This window comes from Cupressus sempervirens, chromosome 5 (genome assembly GCF_028749045.1).
Source record: "Cupressus sempervirens isolate cs-2001-9-10 chromosome 5, ASM2874904v1, whole genome shotgun sequence".
NCBI lineage: Eukaryota > Viridiplantae > Streptophyta > Pinopsida > Cupressales > Cupressaceae > Cupressus > Cupressus sempervirens.
The window spans coordinates 965,201,291-965,220,665 of record NC_143122.1 but is presented as its reverse complement, the minus strand read 5'-3'; the positions used below and the strand labels follow the sequence as shown (position 1 = coordinate 965,220,665).

The following is a 19,375-nucleotide window of genomic DNA, read 5'->3' as shown; positions in this document are numbered from 1 at the left end:
AAGTTGTTAAACTTCTTCCAAGAGAACTAGGCTCTGATACCAATTGTTGGAAGGATTATTCAGAAAACAAGACACTTGGGGGGGTGGGGGTGGGGTGTAAATCAAGATCTTAAAATTTTACTTACAAAATCAAATTATTGAATTCACACCTGGTTCATCTCATATCTTAAATATAACATTAAAACTATAATGTTGAATAGTAAATGAATACATCACATCCACAAAAGATTCAACACATAACACAAATGATTTGGTAACCCGGAAACACTTTGATGTGAAGGCAAAACTGGGGGGGATGAAACCCATAAATCTTTACTATTACAAAAATAAAGTTAACCTATTAGGGCTATAATGTTTGATCATAATATGTGATCTACCCTGTGAGGGGTCTGCCCTGTTAAAAACTTCAAGACTGTTAAGCCCTACCTTGTTAAAGGATTTCACACTTACAATTAAGTAAGGACTCTTTTAGGAGATTTACAAAGATATATTAAGAGATCTATTTGGTCTCAATTTATTAAAATAGATTCAGTACCTGATCCTTGGTTTGCTTTGCAAGCTTGATTTTGGATCTCCTCTATACAATATCTTGATATGATCTCTCAATCTGATGTCTCCTTTTAGTCCTTCACTGCTTCGATTGCCCTAGTCTAAATTGATTCTAGACTTAGCCTTTCTTGCTCTATTCTTTCCTTGTCTACTTCTTCACTTGTACATTCTTGTCTTCTCATTACACACACACACACACACTTCTAGGGTTAGAATCCTCCTTAAATAGATGTTTTTCGAAAGTTCTAGATCTTAATCAACGATTTACACTTCATTTTATTTTTTCATTTCTTTCTAATTTTTTTATTTGTTGATTTACATTCCTTGGGATTGTTACCTTTTGTAATGACACATGTTCTCCATCTTAACTATCTCTACAAACATTACATATCATATGGAAGTCGACCAAAGTGATTTACATAGTTGTTTGTGCAATTACAAACTTATATGACAAAAATGAACTACTCGACATCTAAATGTGCTAACACTCGATCCTAAATAACATGCATACTTGCACTCAGCTTCTACATATATGTACTTCTCTGTTTTCTTGAAAAACTATATTTTCTATTTACTTAATCTCTACTATAATAGCTCGGCTTACATACGCGCTCGGTCTTAACTAGGGTGCTCGACAATCATTGACTTGCTCAAAATGTGATGCTTATTTCAAGTCTTTATATATGCTTTACCTTCACTTAAACAACTTGATCACAGTGATGACCATTCATTCTTGTTTAGTAAATGACTAAGTTTTTTAACACTAATAGAAAACATAGGTTTAGAGATCAAGAGTTTTAGTTTAGATGCATCCTGATTGCAAGGAAGTCGACCTTCTCCGAAAATTCAACCTTAGAGTGCAAGTCCCATACTTGGAGGTTGTTTCCATGTTACATGAGATAGCTTGAGGGTCATACCTCAAGCAAGGGTGCAGACTTTTGTATAAATAGTTCTTAGCACACCTGATGGGACAAATAGATTTAGCTACATAAGTCTATTGGTAACCATTTCAAATTTATTCATTGAGAATTTGGGTGTTTTCTTAGTAAATTTGACCTTTGGAGGCATTCCATCAAACACCATGGGGACTCTAGTGCACATCTACTAGTTTTAAGATGAAATAGTGGTGGTATGAAAAGGTCATTCATGAATAAAATGAGAAGATTGACATGAAGTTTCATGAAAGGAGAAGATTAATAGAAATGAAATTTCATGAGCAATGTAGGAAAGTGGACATGTGGTTCCATGAGCAAAATGAGCGATTTCTAAAATATGATAGGTAACTTGATGAGATTGAGAGGCAACAAGAGATAGAGAGACATCAGGAGGAGATGACATACCAAGCCTATCTCCAACAACAAGAATAAGAGAGGGAGAGACATAAATATATTTAGGAGAAACTTGCTATGCAAGTTACTACAGAAAAGGAAAAGGAAATGAGGCTCCAGTCATCTCATTTTTAGACCAAAGAAGCATAGGCAACCCCTTCTCCAAGATTTGTCATCCCAAGTTTCAAGAAGCCCCCTCCATCACAAGAGCCTATTGTTGTAATTTATCTACTCCCTACACCAAAAAGATAGCCCATCCATTGCCATTTCACTCTTTGAGGGTGGACCAGTCATATGGACTCCTACTAGTCCAAATATGTCATTTTGGAGAATGAAGAAAAGCCCAAAAAACTACCTTGGGAGGAGTTGCAACCTATCAAGGAGGACAAAGAGGTAGCTGTTGAAAAAAGGGAAAAGGATCCAATCCTGTTATTTGAAGAGCTTCCCTCTTTTGTTGAGGAATAAAAAGACAACAAGGTTATTCCTTCTCTTGAGGAACAAGTCATGGCTTTTGAGCCTTTACAAGAAATGAGGTTTTGTTGTAGAAAGAGGAAGAAGAAAATGAATTATTGTAGCAAACAATCCTCTTTGATATGGAGGATGGAAGAGAGAGCCTTAAGGACAACTCTATCCTTGATGAAGAACATGTTGATATGCATGATGTTTCTCCTCAACCTATGTATTTTACTGCAACAGAGCAAGAAGATTTTGATGGAGACAACTTTTGGGATGAGCTAGAAATGTTTTGTTCATCCATGGATATCAAAATTTTTTCCCTTCATCAGATAATTATGAGTTGCAATAGCAATAAGTGGAGATTCACACCATATCGGTAGCTCCCAAGGAGGTGACTCATGAACACAATCAAGAAAAGTTGGAGAATATTTTTTTACAAGATGAGGAGGAGCCACTTCCAAACCAACAAGATACCATCATTGTAGGGCACATCAACCTAGTCAAGGCTGATTGCTTAGACCCAAAGCCATCAAGAGGATGCCCCATAAGGAATCTAGCTCTGCAAAAAATTATCATGTTGCCCTCGATCATGCTTACTCTTGAGCATGAGGATGAGTTCCAAAAGGAGCAAGAAAGTCTTGGTCAAAGTGACAATGCTCCAATGATGGAATGCTTCATTGTTTTTAGCATTGGGAAGATGTTCCATGCAACAATATGCTTGTCATACTTGCTAATTCACTTGACTTGCCACATGCATGGAACAAGAAATCAACTTGTGAGGAAGGAAAGACTTCAACAAGCTGATCAATGGCTTTGTTTGATTTCTTTGTTTGTAAATACTTGTACATAGCAGAGTATGTGTTTTTAGCTTTCCAAGAAGTGCATGGACACAATTGTTTTCTTTTGTCAAAACTTTTTGGAGTTTTCTGGAGCTCCTTGGAACCCTTTTTCTTTTCTGCTAGTTGTAGATTTTGTGAAGTTGTAGGTGGGATAACATGTCATTCTCTTTTGGTGACTCTATGCCCAATGGATTGCTCAAGGCCATTGATCTATGCTTAGTAGGAAAGCACCCCATTGACTCAACAAGAATATTAGCTATTTTTACCCCCATTCAACCCATCATTGATAACCAATCTAAGATATTTGCAATGGGTTGGATTCTTTGGTGGGTTAACATGTCCGTTGGTGGTTGAATTTTCATGTTATCCCATCGCGCTATTTCACAAAGGTCATTTTGGGCAGCTTGCAAAATAGAAAAAGTGTATGTTGTTTCTTCAACCATGCATTGAAAAAGATGCCAATCGTTAGATTAAAAGGTTTTTCATCTACTGTTGTGTTTTCATCATTTAATGGGAGATTTTTGCAGCATCTAGGCCATCCATTTCAATAGGAGAGATCCACATCAATGATCCACTACTTTTGGGGCATATCTGATCTTTTCCACACAGGTCAACTCTATAGTTTATGCAAGTGGGTTAATATGCATACTATCCCATCCTACATTTTTTGATAGTGGCGCGATTTGACTTCTTACAGCCACCACACTCTTCCAAGGCTAGTTCTTTATTGTTGAATGACTTCTTAGGCCTTATTCTATGGAATCAATGCATCTCCATGCGTCTTTAATGTTTTTCAGGATCAAATCTATTGGATATTATCCTCTTATGACTGTATGCATTCTTTTGGTCTCTTCCTATCACTTCATGGGCAAGATGCATGGTAAGATCAGATTTCATATTGATATTTTATTATTGCTTTGTCCAACTCTTAACTCTAGTCTTGTTGAGGTTTGAACTTCACTTTTAGATTTGAGTTATGCTTGAACTCTTTAAATAGCAAAGTTGTAAACTTTTTCTGGGTTCTTCTCTGGTTCATTACAACAACATTATGCTCTGTATTTGTAACCCTTTTACCTTGCATGAATGAAAATCTTTGCTTACCTTATCTTGCTAGTCTAATACATTGTGCAATCTCTTGCCTTGTCTGGGTTATTTCCTTTTGTTCTTTCATATTTGCTTATCATTTGTAGCCTATCGTTGAATGTTGTCTTGTGAACTTGTTTAGTTGCAACATCTTATTAGTTTTACCTTCATGTGAATTTTGAAAGAGTAGATTTGAGCCAAAATTTGTGTATTTAAGTGTTTTATTCATGTTTTGTGCATCTATAGGCAGAGTTAGTAACCACATTTCAATCTGGTGCATCACCCCTTTTCCTTTTCAACATTTTAATCTCATGCATTCCTTCTCCCCTTTCCTCCCAAGCTTTAGTTTAGATGAATCCTAATTGTAAGGAAGTCGACCTTCTCCAGAGATTCAACCTTAGAGTGCAAGTCTCACACTTGGAGGTTGTTTCCATGTTACATAAGGTCGCTTGAGGGTCATACCTCAAGCAAGGGTGCATACTTTTGTGTCAGCATTTTCCAACAAAGATACTTGAATAAAATGCCTAATATTGAAATTTTAAATTAATTTTCTTCAAATTAACAAACAAGAAAAAGAAAATTGTTTATTTTTGTTAAGATGCAAATTAATATCAGAATTACCGTCTAGTTACAAAACAATAATATGTACCCATACAAGGTGTAATAATTTAATTAATAAGAGCTCAATTCCAACCCCTCGAGCCAAAATCAACTTAGGCCTCAAAGACTAGATAATATTTAATATTTCCAATTTATAGCTTCCTTATGCAAAAGGCAAATCATATTTAATAACATTTTTAATATCCATCTTTCACTTTCACCCCCTCTCTCTTTATATGAAATATGACTATATTCACAATTAAAAGTTTTCGTTTTTTGTAATGAAGTATGACTATATTTGCAATTCAAAATTTTCATTTTAGTAATGAAATATGACTATATTCATAATTCTTCATGTTTGTATTCTTATAAGTGAGTGCGTAATTAGGTAAGAGATATTTTCTATAAAATAAAGTCAAACTGTAACATTGCAATGAAAATTGAATTTTGTAGTTTTCAAATCAAAATGATTTGAGTCATCTTTTATGAATAAATAGAATCTAAAAACTAACATCTTTAAATTAAGATTTTTCTTTAAAAAATATTTTCCAGCTTACACATTATGTATATTACGTGAGGAAAAAGACAAAAATAAAATAAAATATAAAACTAGTTTCTCCTAAATATGACTTTCTACCAGTGGAAGAAATAGGAATGCTAAATTTTCTATTACGAAGTAGAAATGTTTGTCGATTCAAGTAAATATGAAAGAGAAGTGGCTAAAGGAGCTCGAATAAACATGTATGCGATGTTTACATAGCTTCCAAACTGTCGAGAAGGAATCTACACCTTACATCTTACATTTCTCCCGTCTTTTGACCTCAGCAGGGTCAAAAGGGCCGTAAAATATTTCAGCGAGTCGAAATTACAGGTTAGCTGAGTTGGCAGGCCAAACTGGATCCCATAGAAGACTTTTCTAACGCTTTTATATTTTCCGAACATATTCCAAATTTGCGACAGATACCATGCGAAAAGCTTGGGATCCAGAGCTTGCCGTTGAGGGATTTTGTGTCCAAGAACTTGGATTAATTCAAAACAATTTGGAGTGAGTGCACTTATGCACGTCGGAAGCATCGAAGATCTGTTCAAAACCCCTTTCCTTGTTTAGGATTTTGACAGGTTCGGATTTAATTTTCGTCGTTGGTAGCCCGTTTGAGTTTAAGGCCGTGGTTTTTGATTTTACGGCGCTTTGAACTGAAATGTTTCGACCAGCCTGGAGCCCTGATCTGATGCGAGGTTTGAGCTGTCTTCGATGTTAGGAAGTGTGGCTTATTCCTGAAATTTCAGCTTTGGAGCGGCTTATTGAACAGTTTTGAACAAATCTGTATCCTTGTATGGTTTGAAGAAATTTCCGTTCAATGCAGAGCTTCAGTGTGCGGCATTTAAGTTGTGTGTGCAATTTGAGGGCTTCATTAGACAGAATTGTGTTTGAAGCGTCTGTTGCGATGTTATTCTGAATTATTGTTTTATTCAGCCTGGGTTGCGAGGTTTTGAATTTTAATTCAGGGCTTTTGACCTTTGGGTTTGACGAATTATGGCTCAATCGTTAGATAATTGAAATTTGTTGGCGTTGCAGTTGCCTTGGAGTTCTTTGGCTGCAGAATCATATGTGTTAGAATATATATTTTTTGATCGTGAAGTTATATGGGCTCAATCTTATTCTACTGAATACAATAATTTAAGAAAATGCTCTCGCAAAGTTGTTGCTTTTTCTCCAAATGCTTACAGCCTTAATGAAAGAATGTGCTCCGTTGCACCAACAATTGCAGGAAAAAACAGGATAAAAGGCGGAGATTGTATAATATTATTAATTGAAGGATAGAGGAAGAATATCCCGTAAACTGTAAAATCCAGCAACTTTCCGTTCATTTTGGTTGATTTTGAGCTGTCGAGTTTAAAAGGATTAAACACAGACACACGCCAGTGCTAATTAGCATCTCCCGTACAAGATATCCATCTCAGATTACTTCCTCTATTGGCCGAGCTTCAAGGTCTGAGTGGACAGCAAATCAGAGAAGACATTGAGTTGAATTTATGAGTTCTCAGTGATTTGGTACAAAAGAGCTGAAATAAGCAAGTGTTATTGTTTGGTAGAGCTGGAAGGCTGGAGGGGACAGCGAACCAGAGAAGACATAGGGTTGGATTCTTTCGGCTAGAAAATGTTACATGCGGTCCAAGCGTTTGGTTCCGATCCTTGATTGTTAATGGTCAATGAAGCAACCCAATTCGGTGAGTTGGAAGTTTGTTCGAGACATCAATGATTATGAGTTTTATGTAGTTTATACATTTTGTTGTTAAGTTTTTAGGATTCAATTTGAGATTATGGGGTTGTTATTGCTTTGGCTGGGTCCATTTTCTGATAAGATTAATTGTTCCTTGGAGTTCTTCAGGGTTTGTTTTCTTAGCTTCGGCCTAGCTTAGGTCTCATTCTACCTCTGCTGGGGAAGATTCATGAGTAGCTTGCATCGGGTGATTAGCATCTCAAGCGATGGAATTCAAGAACAAGTCTGTGAGGTATGTGCTTTTACTTCCATATTCACTTTTTGAAGATGCCTTATTTGATCATCGTACACAGATTTTTGAAATACGATTCATCTCTCGACATAGACATGCTATCCATGTTTTGCAAACTGTGCACTATCGGGTTTTGATCAATTACATCATTATTTCCCCTAAATTTACAGCAAATTTTCACCTGTTATCCATCTACAAGCAAATTTTCCTTCCTGCTTTCCTGCTGATAATGGTCATTCCAGTTCTGCATCTATCTAGTTTCGCTTGGTGTCTTTTCAATTTTATATGATAAATTAATTTGCTAGGAGCACCTATTTACTGTGTTCTTTGAAGAACCAGTAAGGAACGAGGTGAAGAATTGCTATTGCTGCATCCATCACTTTCCATACCTGCATTCTTCAAATACTTCTGGATGTTTACTTTTCTTTCCTCCTAACTGAAATGGTCCGTGTAATGTCCCCACTTTAGCAATCGACCAAGTGTGTGTGTGTTAGCCTAGTTCTACATGGTCTAGAGGGCTAACAAAGGGTTTAAAGGGATCTTAGAGTGTTTTGGCCTAGTCATCTCCAGTTTGGGACAAAAATGAGTTAATTTATTCAGTTTCAGGCATACTTACTATTTTTAGTAAGTTAGCAGGACACAGGGGAGACTAGTTTTGGTGATTGAATTTGATACTCACGGCGAGAGCTTTTCAACGAGCTATCACTTGTGCTATTCGGAGTCCAATAGCTAATATATTTTTATGCCCCAAGTATTAATAAAGTAACAATTAATTTAGTTGTAAAATATTAAAGTGTTACTTTAATATTAAATTTTATGGGGATGTGTGCAAATCAAAAGGGGCGCCTAAAAGAGACATAAGTGATTATTTTAATATGTTTTATATCACACATCTTTTATCCTACCTTGCTCATGTGAGTGGAATGGACCCTTGGAGAAAGAATAAAAGAGAGCGTTAGTGGCTTCATTCGGCAGGTGGAATATGAGAAGAAAATTGGTGTGAATTGCAGATCCGTTCTTGGCATTAGAGGATGTCTATCCTCAGGATATGTGCAAATCAAAAGGGGCGTCTAAGGGAGACAAATGATTATTTTAATATGTTTTATATTGCACATCTTTTATCTCACATTATGAGTTACAGATCCTTTCTTGGCATTAGAGGATGTCTATCCTCTCGTGTGACACTCTAGACATCTATCCTCTCGTGTGACATTCTAAACGTCATTCCCTTGGGGTTTGGCCTTTGGAATTCATTGCTATCAGCTTCATTAACAGACAGATTGGGCGCATTTCCAGCTACAAACAGATTGGGTGTTTGCTCATATCATTCTCGCTTCTTGCCTGATGCTTATGCTATTGTGAAGGGGTGATTTTATGAGGGTCTTAGACTGATTGAAGGTAGATTTTACTGTAGCAGCATTGTAGCCTGACACTATTCATATCACTGTAGTAGCAAGATGGGAAGTCATTACTGGAATATTATGTTATAATGCTGGAGTAATTACTGAGTTGAAAAGTCTGCTATGTATTTGATTTTATTAGTTGAAAATTAATATTATTTCAGTAGTAGTTCAATCTTCAGTTTGCATATTATTATAAATTCCTTCTTGTTCATGTTATGTGGCTTCAAATCTATGCAAAGATATAAAAACAAACAAACATTTTATTTCCGGAGCCATAAAGGGGTTTAAACATTTAACAGAGAAATTAAGAGTTGGATGCAAATTATTTGACTAAATTCCTATCAGTAGTTGGTTTAGTTTTTGGGCAATTCTAGGGTGTCCATTTAAGTGGTATCAAAGCTTTAAGTCCTGCTATCCTGTGGAAGCCTCAGAGGCAATTTGGAACAACCGGATAAGGGGAAAAGTGTTTGACAAAATGTCAAAAACACTAAAGTTAGAAATAAAATAGGTTTAGAATGTATGTTTGAGCATGCGACAGAGGCCAATAACTTCCGCCATACCAGAGCAAGACAACAAAGATTCAGAGTCATAGAGCGAGCAATCTAGTTCATCTGTGCAGGTGAACATAGAATCCAGTGATACAAAAATAGAGGAGATATTCTTTGAAGAAGACAATAATATGGGTGATCGAGATGATAGGAATACAAGACTGGGCAGAGGCAGGAATGCCGGTCCAGATTAGGAGGAGGTAAAGTTTAGATGGTTACTGGGTATGTTAGAGGAGGGTCAGCGTATGCAACAAGAGCAAAATAGGAGAATGGATATGATGTTGCAGCTTATAGCGAGACAGATGGGTGTCAATATTAATCCAGGTGATGCAAACAATGAAAATGGGGGCAATGATAATAATAGAGGCCGAGGCAACAACAGTGGTCCTGAGAATAACATTAACGGTAATAATAATGAACATGGCAACAATGGGAACGAGGCTGATAACTTTAGACATGCTGCATGCTCAGCTCGGACAGCGAGCTCGATACCTCTTCTACCCACCTTCCCACCCAGAGATTTGATTCAACTAGTAAACGAACCACAGATCACCAAGTCACAGGATTAGTTCAAGAGGGATTGGGAGGCTAGTGGACCGAAGTTTTAGGTGGATATTTCCCTCAGAGATTATATAGACTTGAGGATGAGACACATGCCTAGAGCAGGAGGGAGAAATCAAAACTTTGAGTTAAGAAAGAAAGTTGGGAAACTTTCATTACATTATTATGATGTCTCAGGGAAGATGACTGCATGAGCTTGGGTGCAGAAGGTAGATACATACTTCCAGATGAATTCAATGCTTGAGGAGGAGGTTATCAAGTATGCGACTATTCATTTGAATGGCCCAGCGCATGAGTGGTGGCACCATGGCATGTTAACCTTGGGGCACAATCAGATCACATCTTACGAAGAGTTCACTAAGAGACTCATAGAGAGATTTTCTACCAAAGATCTTGAGTTACAGTTTAAAGAGTTGGCACAGCTCAAGCAGTGGGGATTAGTTGAGACATACATCAGTGAATTTCATAGTTTAGCTGTGTTGGTTATAGATATTTCAAAGAGGAGATTAGTAGTGCTATTTATGGATGGACTCTTAGATTCCTTAAGGGGTTGAGTCAAGGGCCATGATCCGGCTACATTACAAGAGGCTACTAAGAAGGTTCGTGAGTTAGCACGTTCTTTTAAGAGAAGATTTCAGCCTAGGGATTCACATACAAAGAAGGATAAGGATAAGGACAAAAAACCTTTTACGAGGATGCACAACCAAAATGGAATAATAGGAAGTTGGATAATGACACCCTGAATGAGTTGAGGAGGAAGAAGTTGTGTTTTCGTTGTAGAGAGCCTTGGGACTTATCTCATAAGTGCCCTCTCAAGGCTAAGGCAAATCAAATGGAGTATTTTTCAACAGAGGAGTCATAGTCGGAGGGGGAGGATCAACACTCTGATTCGGATGAGAGTAACACTCCAGAGGAGAACATCATTCCTAAGGATGATAGGTCATTGGCAGGATTTATAGGGGCTCAAAACGCTATCACATTTGGGGTCAGGGGTACTATCCAGGGGCAGAAAGTGATCTCTCTCATTGACACTGGGGCTACCCATAACTTCATAGATGCACGGTTAGTAGCCACGAGAGGTTTATAGACTGAGGAGCATGTTGGGTTTACAGTCATGGTAGCTAATGATGACAAATTATTATGCACTCAGAAGATATCTAATCTTCACATCAGGTTTGGAGATGGCTCTGAGTTGGAGGATGAGTTCTATGTAGTAGACATGGGAGACTGTGATGTCATCCTCGACATGACATGGATGGCCTTGCTAGTTGAGTTCACACTCAACCTAGCGAAACTAGAGATGAGATTCCAGCATGAGGGAAGAACTGTTGTAATTAGAGGACTCTCGGGTGGGAGTTGCAGAGTAGTCTCCCTAAGGAGAATGCAGAGACTTTTTCGGCATGATGACATAGAGTGGGCAGCAAAGTGTTTTATCATGCTAGCCCCACAGGAGCCATAGGTAAAGAGTCATCCATCGGATATCTAGGAGATTCTTGACAGGCATGCCGAAGTATTTGGCAGCCCCACAGGAGCCATAGGTAAAGAGTCATCCATCAGATATCTAGGAGATTCTTGACAGGCATGCCGAAGTATTTGGCGATATTCCACACGGGGTTCCTCCTGACAGGGGAATAGAGCATGTTATTGAGCTCGAGGAGGGAGCCAAACCGGTCATGAAAACCCCCTATCGTCATCCTAAGAAACACAAGGATGAGATAGAGAAGGCAATTAAGAAGCTATTGGAGATGGGGCACATTAGGTCTAGCAAAAGCCCTTTTTCTTTAGCAGTAGTTCTAGTGAAGAAGAAGGATGGGACGATGTGCATGTGCATCGATTACAGGGCACTAAATAAAAAAACAATTAAAAACAGGTATCCCATTCCTAGGATTGATGTACTGATTGATGAGTTGCATGGTGCACGCTTCTTCACCAAAATTGATTTACAATTCGGATACCACCAGATTAGGATGAGAGCATAGGACATTGAGAGGACAACTTTTTGAAGTCACTATGGTCACTTCGAGTTTATGGTTATGCCATTTGGGCTAACCAATTTACCTGCCACATTTCAAAGTTGTATGAACCAGGTTTTCAGGGGGCAATTGAGGAGATTTGTGTTGGTCTTCTGGGATGACATCTTGGTCTTCAGTAAGACCTGGGAGGAGCACTTGCAGCATTTGGAGGAGGTGTTATCTATTCTGGATAGAGAGTCATTGTATGCGAAGGAATCAAAATGCGAGTTTGGCATGACCAAGCTTCTTTACCTTGGGCATATCATTAGTGCCACTGGTGTTCGGGTTGTGTTGGGTGGATATTTTGCAACCAACAGTTTTGGGTAAAAATCCAGTCGCAAAATAGGATGACCAGCCACAACGTGTGAGATAGAGTCTCTCCTACCTTAAAGGGAAGGCTCCCCCTTCTCACCGTTCCTTGGATCAACTCAAGGTAAGCAAGAAGTCAAGAGATTTTTATAAAATGGGTGTTACCAATATCATTTCTTCTTATCTTTCAAGAAAGAATCCACTTACTCATGGAGCGAGTAATGGGTAGGGTGAATCTCTAACTATACTTCTATCAAGATCTGGAAACAGTGATACCGATAAACCTTCACTAACTCAAAGGCTAGCTAAAAATGTACCAGTTTGGCTCTAAGTCTGGTCGTACTTCTATATGGAAAAGCTTTACAATTAGGGCACAAAAACTCTTAAAAGTAAGGATAACTTAACTATTTTGCAAATTAAGAAAGAAGTATAAGCTATAGACAAAGCTTTTAGCTTTATATTTTCACAACCACTTCCAGTCAAAGCTTCGGCTCTGATTGCTTCTTAAATCACCATGCTCTTTTATCGAACACACAATAATAACATGAATCAAGACAATAGGCATAAATTATAGTCAAAGCTTCTAATTTGCTCTATCACAATTGCTTCCAGTTAAAGCTTCAAATCCAATTGCTTCTTTTGTTCACTTTTCTCCCTAATTTGTACTACAAAATCAAAGTTATGCTTGCACAAATGTGGCAGAGCTTTTTTGCATACAAAAAAAGACGATTTTTACAATGAGGGGGCACTCTTTTATATAGGCATAGGAGTTGAGAAAAAGGTGGAGGGAAAAGTGGGAGCAACTCAACCAACTTTGATCTGGTCTAACTAGAAGCGAAAATATAGGGTTACATGCAACTGCATGTACAACTCACATTACATCTTTACATGCACATGTAACTCGCATTACATGTAATTACATCTTTTCATGTAATACATCCTCTTCAATTACAAACATGAAAGAAGAAGAAAAAGACGAAAGATAAGAAAACAATCCTAGGGATTATTCTGAAGGGCCTTGTACTTGGCGATGCTATCCCGGATGATAACAAAATTGGGACTTCCTGTATTTTGTACCGCTGCATTTACCTTGATGACCATGGTGTTGTGTCTTTTGATAGCTTGATGTGATAAAGCTATTTCTTGTTCAAGTGGTTGTGAATTCTTCTTTGTAGATTGGTACATTTTGGATTCTTTGACACTTTGAAAACCTTCTTGATGGTCTCTGGATGTAACAACACCTTTAACTCTTTTATTTTTTATTTTTAAAAGTACAAATGGAGATTGCTGATTTCCAAAATGTGACTTAGGGTTTTTAAGGTGTTACTGCATGAAAAATGATTACATGTAAGTGCAACATGTAACAAGGGATGAAGGATGAGATGAGATGCAAATGTGGATGGAGGATGCACTTTATAGGCAAATGCAAATGGAGTATGAGGTGCGAAGCATGAAAAGATCTTGAAACATGTATTTGCTCATGGAGGCACGAATGCATATGGAGAGATGGAAATGAAAAATGGAGGAGGGATAATGAACTTTATAGTCAGCTTTGGTGAAAAGATGAAGTAAAAGTACATGGAAGATTAAAATGACATCTTTTTGACTTTTCAAAAAGTGACTTTTAATCAAAATCGAACCTTTGAGATGCAATTACACGTAAGGCATTTCGTGTAATCGTTGTTAACTACATGGATCTTCTGCAAATGTTTACAGCAGGTCCAGTCCTCTATACTCGATCTTGAATGAATGAGAATATCTCTGCTATAAAGGAAGTAGAATGCTTGGAAGATTAGACTGCTGTGTGTATGTGTGTCATCCAAACTACATTCTCAACCCGCATATATATCCTTCTAGAGGGTATGTCCCTTAAGGGACATAACCCTTGGCATCTAACTAACAAATTTGTTTATCCCTAAGCCATTCATAAGGAATATATGTCTAGAAGAGGAGGTACGGTCTGTACCATCAGACCTGTAGGTTATCTATGTTAGATTCTTAACACTCCCTCTTAACCTGATAATCCTATAGAAAGATATCAAATCTAGCAACACCAATACAGATGTTTAAGCAAGAATTAATACTCTATATCTGTCTGTCTCTTCTTAATATGTGGTGTCATAGAACACATGATACAAAGTCATATTAGTAAACCTGTGATATGACAAATCATTGCTACTAGTGATAAGACACATGTTGTGACTCATAGAAACTAGTATTTCTATATCACAACGAGATCCTGAGTTTAAGATCTACCAGAATACAGGATAAACCCGGAGAATACTAAGATTCTTCCTTTATCCAATTTGTGACCCATGAACATAGCAATGTCAACATCACAATATGATCTAAAACTCATCTGGATCTTATAGTAAAATCTACTGAATGAACATGTCCCTCTCTAGGTTGGGCTATTTAACTACATAATTGTTTCCTCAAGATTGGTTTCAACTTAAGAAGAAGAAGTGTTAATTCCTTGCAACTTTGACAAGACAAGTGTTCTGAGTTTTAGATCTGTCTGATTTGGATGCATGAGTTCCCTTAAGTATTGGTCACTAGAACATATTGTCTCCTCTAGATAGATCGGCATTTTCCTTGTGGCTTTTATAAGACTTCTTATTTACTGCCATATGTGTCAAAGGGTTTCACGTTAGCTGCTTCAAGAGTCTCTAATATTTCATAAGCCAAAGGAATCCTCCCATCCAAATGAATTCAACATCGAGGTTAATTTGAATCTAGATTGGATCAGGATAGAGAAAACAGAAATTGTTCCTTATCAACCACAAGCAATATTTGGCTTAACTAATGATTTCTCAAATATAGCTGCCTAGTTGTCTAGTCATCTCCAAACCATGCGCGACCCAGATAGGTGTTTGAAGTTGCACACCAAACCTAGGTTGCAGGCCTGCGATCTACTTCCGAGTCTCAATGAGAGTCTGTGATCTAAGTATATATCTTTAATCTATGTTTTCACATGTTATTACTTTATATACATATATAATCACCATATATTATTTCAGTTATACTATCTCATATAATATAACTACGAAATAATTATGAATAATGATACATAATAATGGAGATATAACAATAATAATATAAAGAAAATACATTACCTCGACATTTTATAAGAGGTAACACAGGCAATCATACCTTTTAATTACAAACATGATTTGTAACCTGATGCATACCACTTAAATACTTTAGCCTAATAGGTGGGTCCCTTCCGAGGTGTCTTTATTTATCTTGTTTTGCTGCGAATTATCCGCAACCTGTTGATCATCACTTGGGACCTGCCTGGAATTCTGACTTAAAAAAAAAATAAAAATCTGTGGTTCCCACAAAAGAGCTCAGAGGAGTTAAAATGCTCCATAAAATTTTGTGATGCCGACACACAAGAAACTCCTCCATCTCCCATGGAAACCATCCAAGTTTCCTAGAATAAAACACATATAAGATAAATCAGCCTTCTTTGGGGCTATCAATACTCACATTGAATCAGAGTTCAATACTTCAGCGCAGGATTTCGATCTGATCTAGGGTTTGAAAGCCGCAATCTCTGGATGATTTTGACGCAACAGCCAAGACTATTACAAGAACAACATACATATACACATTGAATATTATGTTCACTATCTTACACATTATTCTTCTTTGCCTAATCTCACAACAACCACACCACAGAGAAATTCTTCGCCCACATGTGCAACAATTTATGCAATGAAGAGGTGATGCATTATCCTCTCTCACGTAATAATGACCCAGTAGACAATGATTGGCCAAATCTTGCATCCCTGATCTATTTCACCAACCGAATTATACTTGACTCCCTCGATTATTATATCTCAGGGTATGTAGGTTGAAAGAAGCGGCAGAGGATGCCAATGGCCAACACTTTAAGCATTTTCTTGACTTAGCTTTTAAGAATTCAATCTGTATTGGGAGCACATTTGCAGCCTGGTGCTCTGATACCATGTTAACTACATGGATCTTTTGCAAATGTTTACAGCAGGTCTAGTCCTCTATACTCGATCTTGAATGAATGAGAATATCTTTGCTATGAAGGAAGTAGAATGCTTGGAAGATCAGACTGTTGTGTGTATGTGTGTCATCCAAAGTACATTCTCAACCCGCATATATATCCTTCTAGAGGGTATGTCCCTCAAGGGACATAACCCTTGGCGTCTACCTAACAAATTTGTTTATCCCTAAGCCATTCATAAGGAATATATGTCTAAAAGAGGAGGTACGGTTTGTACCATCAGACTTGTAGGTTATCTAGGTTAGATTCTTAACAATCGTGTCGTGCGAGTGGATGCAGAAAGTGAGATGAGTGAAAATAGAAGCAAAAAATGAGATTACATGCATGTGCGGATGGTGAGTGAGATGGAAAACATGTAATCACATTTGTTGGATGGGATGTGAAGTGTTGTGACATGGAAGATGGGAGTGGAATGTGATGATGCTTTTGCATGAAGTGAAACAAGAACAAGTTCTTGGGAAAGAATTTGTAATTTCTCCAAAGTGGAGAAAATCGACAAACAAGCACAAAACACAAAAACACAAAGAAAAACGTACCTTTGGAAAGTGACTCAAACATGCCAAGGTGTAATGCACTTCAACACATTCAAATTTGGAAATTGGGAAAAAACCAAAAAAAAGAAAATGAACAATTTCTTTATTTTTAAAGAAAAAATGCACTTTCCATGGCATTGATTTCAACAAATGGCAATCATCAAGCAATAATGTGCATGGAAATAGCAAGATAAACATGAATTGATGAGCAAGTTTGAAAATGTCCACTTGGAGGTTAAAGCGCCAAAATAGAAAGTTTTATAGACTTGAAGACTGTAAGAATTTGCCTTAGAGCAAAATTCACCCAAGATCAAGGAACTCAAGCACAAACACAACAGTAGACCAAAAGAGTATGATCAATAGGAAATTATATTATCTCAAGTATGTACATACACACTAGGAGTGCCTGTATATAAAGGCCTCTAAGATGCATCTAGAATGGTTCTAGAAAGAATTAGGAGATAAGCATGACAACTAAGCACACGTCCTCCATTGTGTATGAATATACATGCATCAATGAGAGGATAAGCATGATGAGGTGTTCCACGTGTAGAGAGGTTGTAGACACCATGTGCTCAAATAAAGTGCTTACTCCTATGTTGTAGACACCATGTGCATAATTAGAGTGCTAACTCCTATGTTGTCAACATGACAACTCACAAGAGTACGCATACTCCTAGGTGACTAACTAATAAATAATTAAATAATGCATTAATCTAAGTAAACTTAAGTAAGTGTAAATAGTAAATACTTATTTACACCAACACCCCCCTTTAAGTGCAACTTAGGGGAATGCACTTAAGCTCACAAAATCTAGGATGAAATGCATGAATGGGTCCCGCTACTAGGCCATGTTAGGTACACATGTACATAATGAAATGCAATCTCTCATAAAGCGGTGAAGGAGGGAAAACCTTATGGGAAAAACCCTTCTCCCAAAAAAGAGTTAAAAAGACAAGATGCATGGATGGATGGAGTAATCAAGAGCCCCCCCCCATTATGACATACATCAAGTATATACAAAGGAGAAATATGAGAAGAAGAAGAGAGACAAGGTAGTCCCCCCCTCCCACAAAAGAGTGCCGACCAGTGATAGCTGCTCCGATGTAGAAGCTGATCCAGAAATGCTGAATACTACTCCTCCCCTTTCCCCTTTGGAAGAAACAATGACAAAGGTACAAATGAGATGCTTCCCCTATGTGTAGAAAGAATCCCATAGATGGATGATGTCTTTGAAACCTGCTCAACAATCCTTGTCGAGGATGAATGTAGAACCTGTCCCAAAGAGCCATCTGTCTCCTCAAATGAGAAAGAGACCTGCAACTGTTGTTCATAAGTATCCACAATCACATCAACCTGTGAAGATCGATCATGTAGAGAATGGACAGAGGTTCAGAGTGAGCCCTCGTGACAACTAAAGAAGATCTTACTTCATCAAGGAGAAGATGTATATGATCAATGCTGTCTCCCAAATCTGCAATGTCTGCCAAGAAGTCATCCACTGATGCTGGAGCTAGAAGACGAGGTGTACCCTGCTGTGCTGGACCTATCACTGTAGCAATATATGCATGTGGAATATGCTGATGGCATGACCTCTCGCTACAACTGTCGATAAGACCCCACATATCTAAATCTGTTGAAGCACTATTGTTGGTGTCACGATCAGTTTCCACAATGCATAAAGTAGTCTCCTCAACAAAGAGAAGACGAATATCATCGATGATGTCTCCCACATCTTCAATGTGAGACTCCACGAACAAACCTGCAATGTCTGGAAGGAAGTTGTCTCATAATGCTGAAGTAGGAAGACACAATATTTCCTGCTGCACTGAATCAAAAGCATCTGTGGCTGGAATTGGTTCAATAGAATCAACAGGAGTATCAGGAGGTGTGATCTCATCTAGAGTTGAAGAAACCATTACTAAAGCTGCTAAAGATATAATGTCTCTTGGAAAGGGAGGAATATTTGGATCTCCATATGCTTCCCAAAGAGCTATCCAAACATCATGAGGAAAACTTGCCATAAGAAGAGGAGCAAAAGATTTCTTATTCATACTTATATACATAAAGCGAAGAAGAAGATGAAGATATTTAAACGAAGGTGGTATCTTCGAATATAGAGAAGGAATCACTTCCTGATGTTCTCTTAGATTATCAAGCATCAAAGTACTCCATTTTTGATAATTCCTCGGTGTTAACTTTTGTCTTAAACTAGACTGACATATGTGACAAGACTCCATGAGATTAATATACGTATACACCCCCAAAATGCAAGAATAGTCAATCAATCCCCCTCTAATGAATGATTTGGGCACTTAGTGCAATTACAATAGCCAATTTAGGGCCTATTTCTGAAAACAGTATTTTTGTCTACAGAACCTATAATCTGATTGCAGATCTAGAAAGTAGACAAAAAAATATGCACTTAAAAAAAAAAAGGAACCTGATTTGGAGTCCAGATGAGCCGTACTAAGCATTTGAAGTGGCAAAATTCGGGATTTGTGAGTTGCAAAAAAATTCAGGAACAAAGATATCAAACCACCTGCACCAATGTGTAGATTACGAAATTCTACCCCAAAACAAAAAAAATTGCTCGAA

At 37.6% G+C, this 19,375-nt stretch overlaps 1 protein-coding gene across 1 annotated transcript in view; it reads left to right on the top strand.

Annotated features, from left to right (window-relative positions):
* The first annotated feature begins 5,587 nt into the window (after positions 1-5,587).
* LOC149559165 (protein CNGC15b-like) overlaps positions 5,588-19,375 on the top strand; it is a 119,677-nt gene continuing 105,889 nt past the window's right edge. Inside the window, exons 1-2 of the mRNA XM_089833084.1 lie at positions 5,588-7,084; positions 7,246-7,369. Coding sequence (XP_089689210.1) covers positions 7,344-7,369 — 26 coding nt within the window. The 5' untranslated portion in view covers positions 5,588-7,084; positions 7,246-7,343. The remainder of the gene's footprint in view (positions 7,085-7,245; positions 7,370-19,375) is intronic.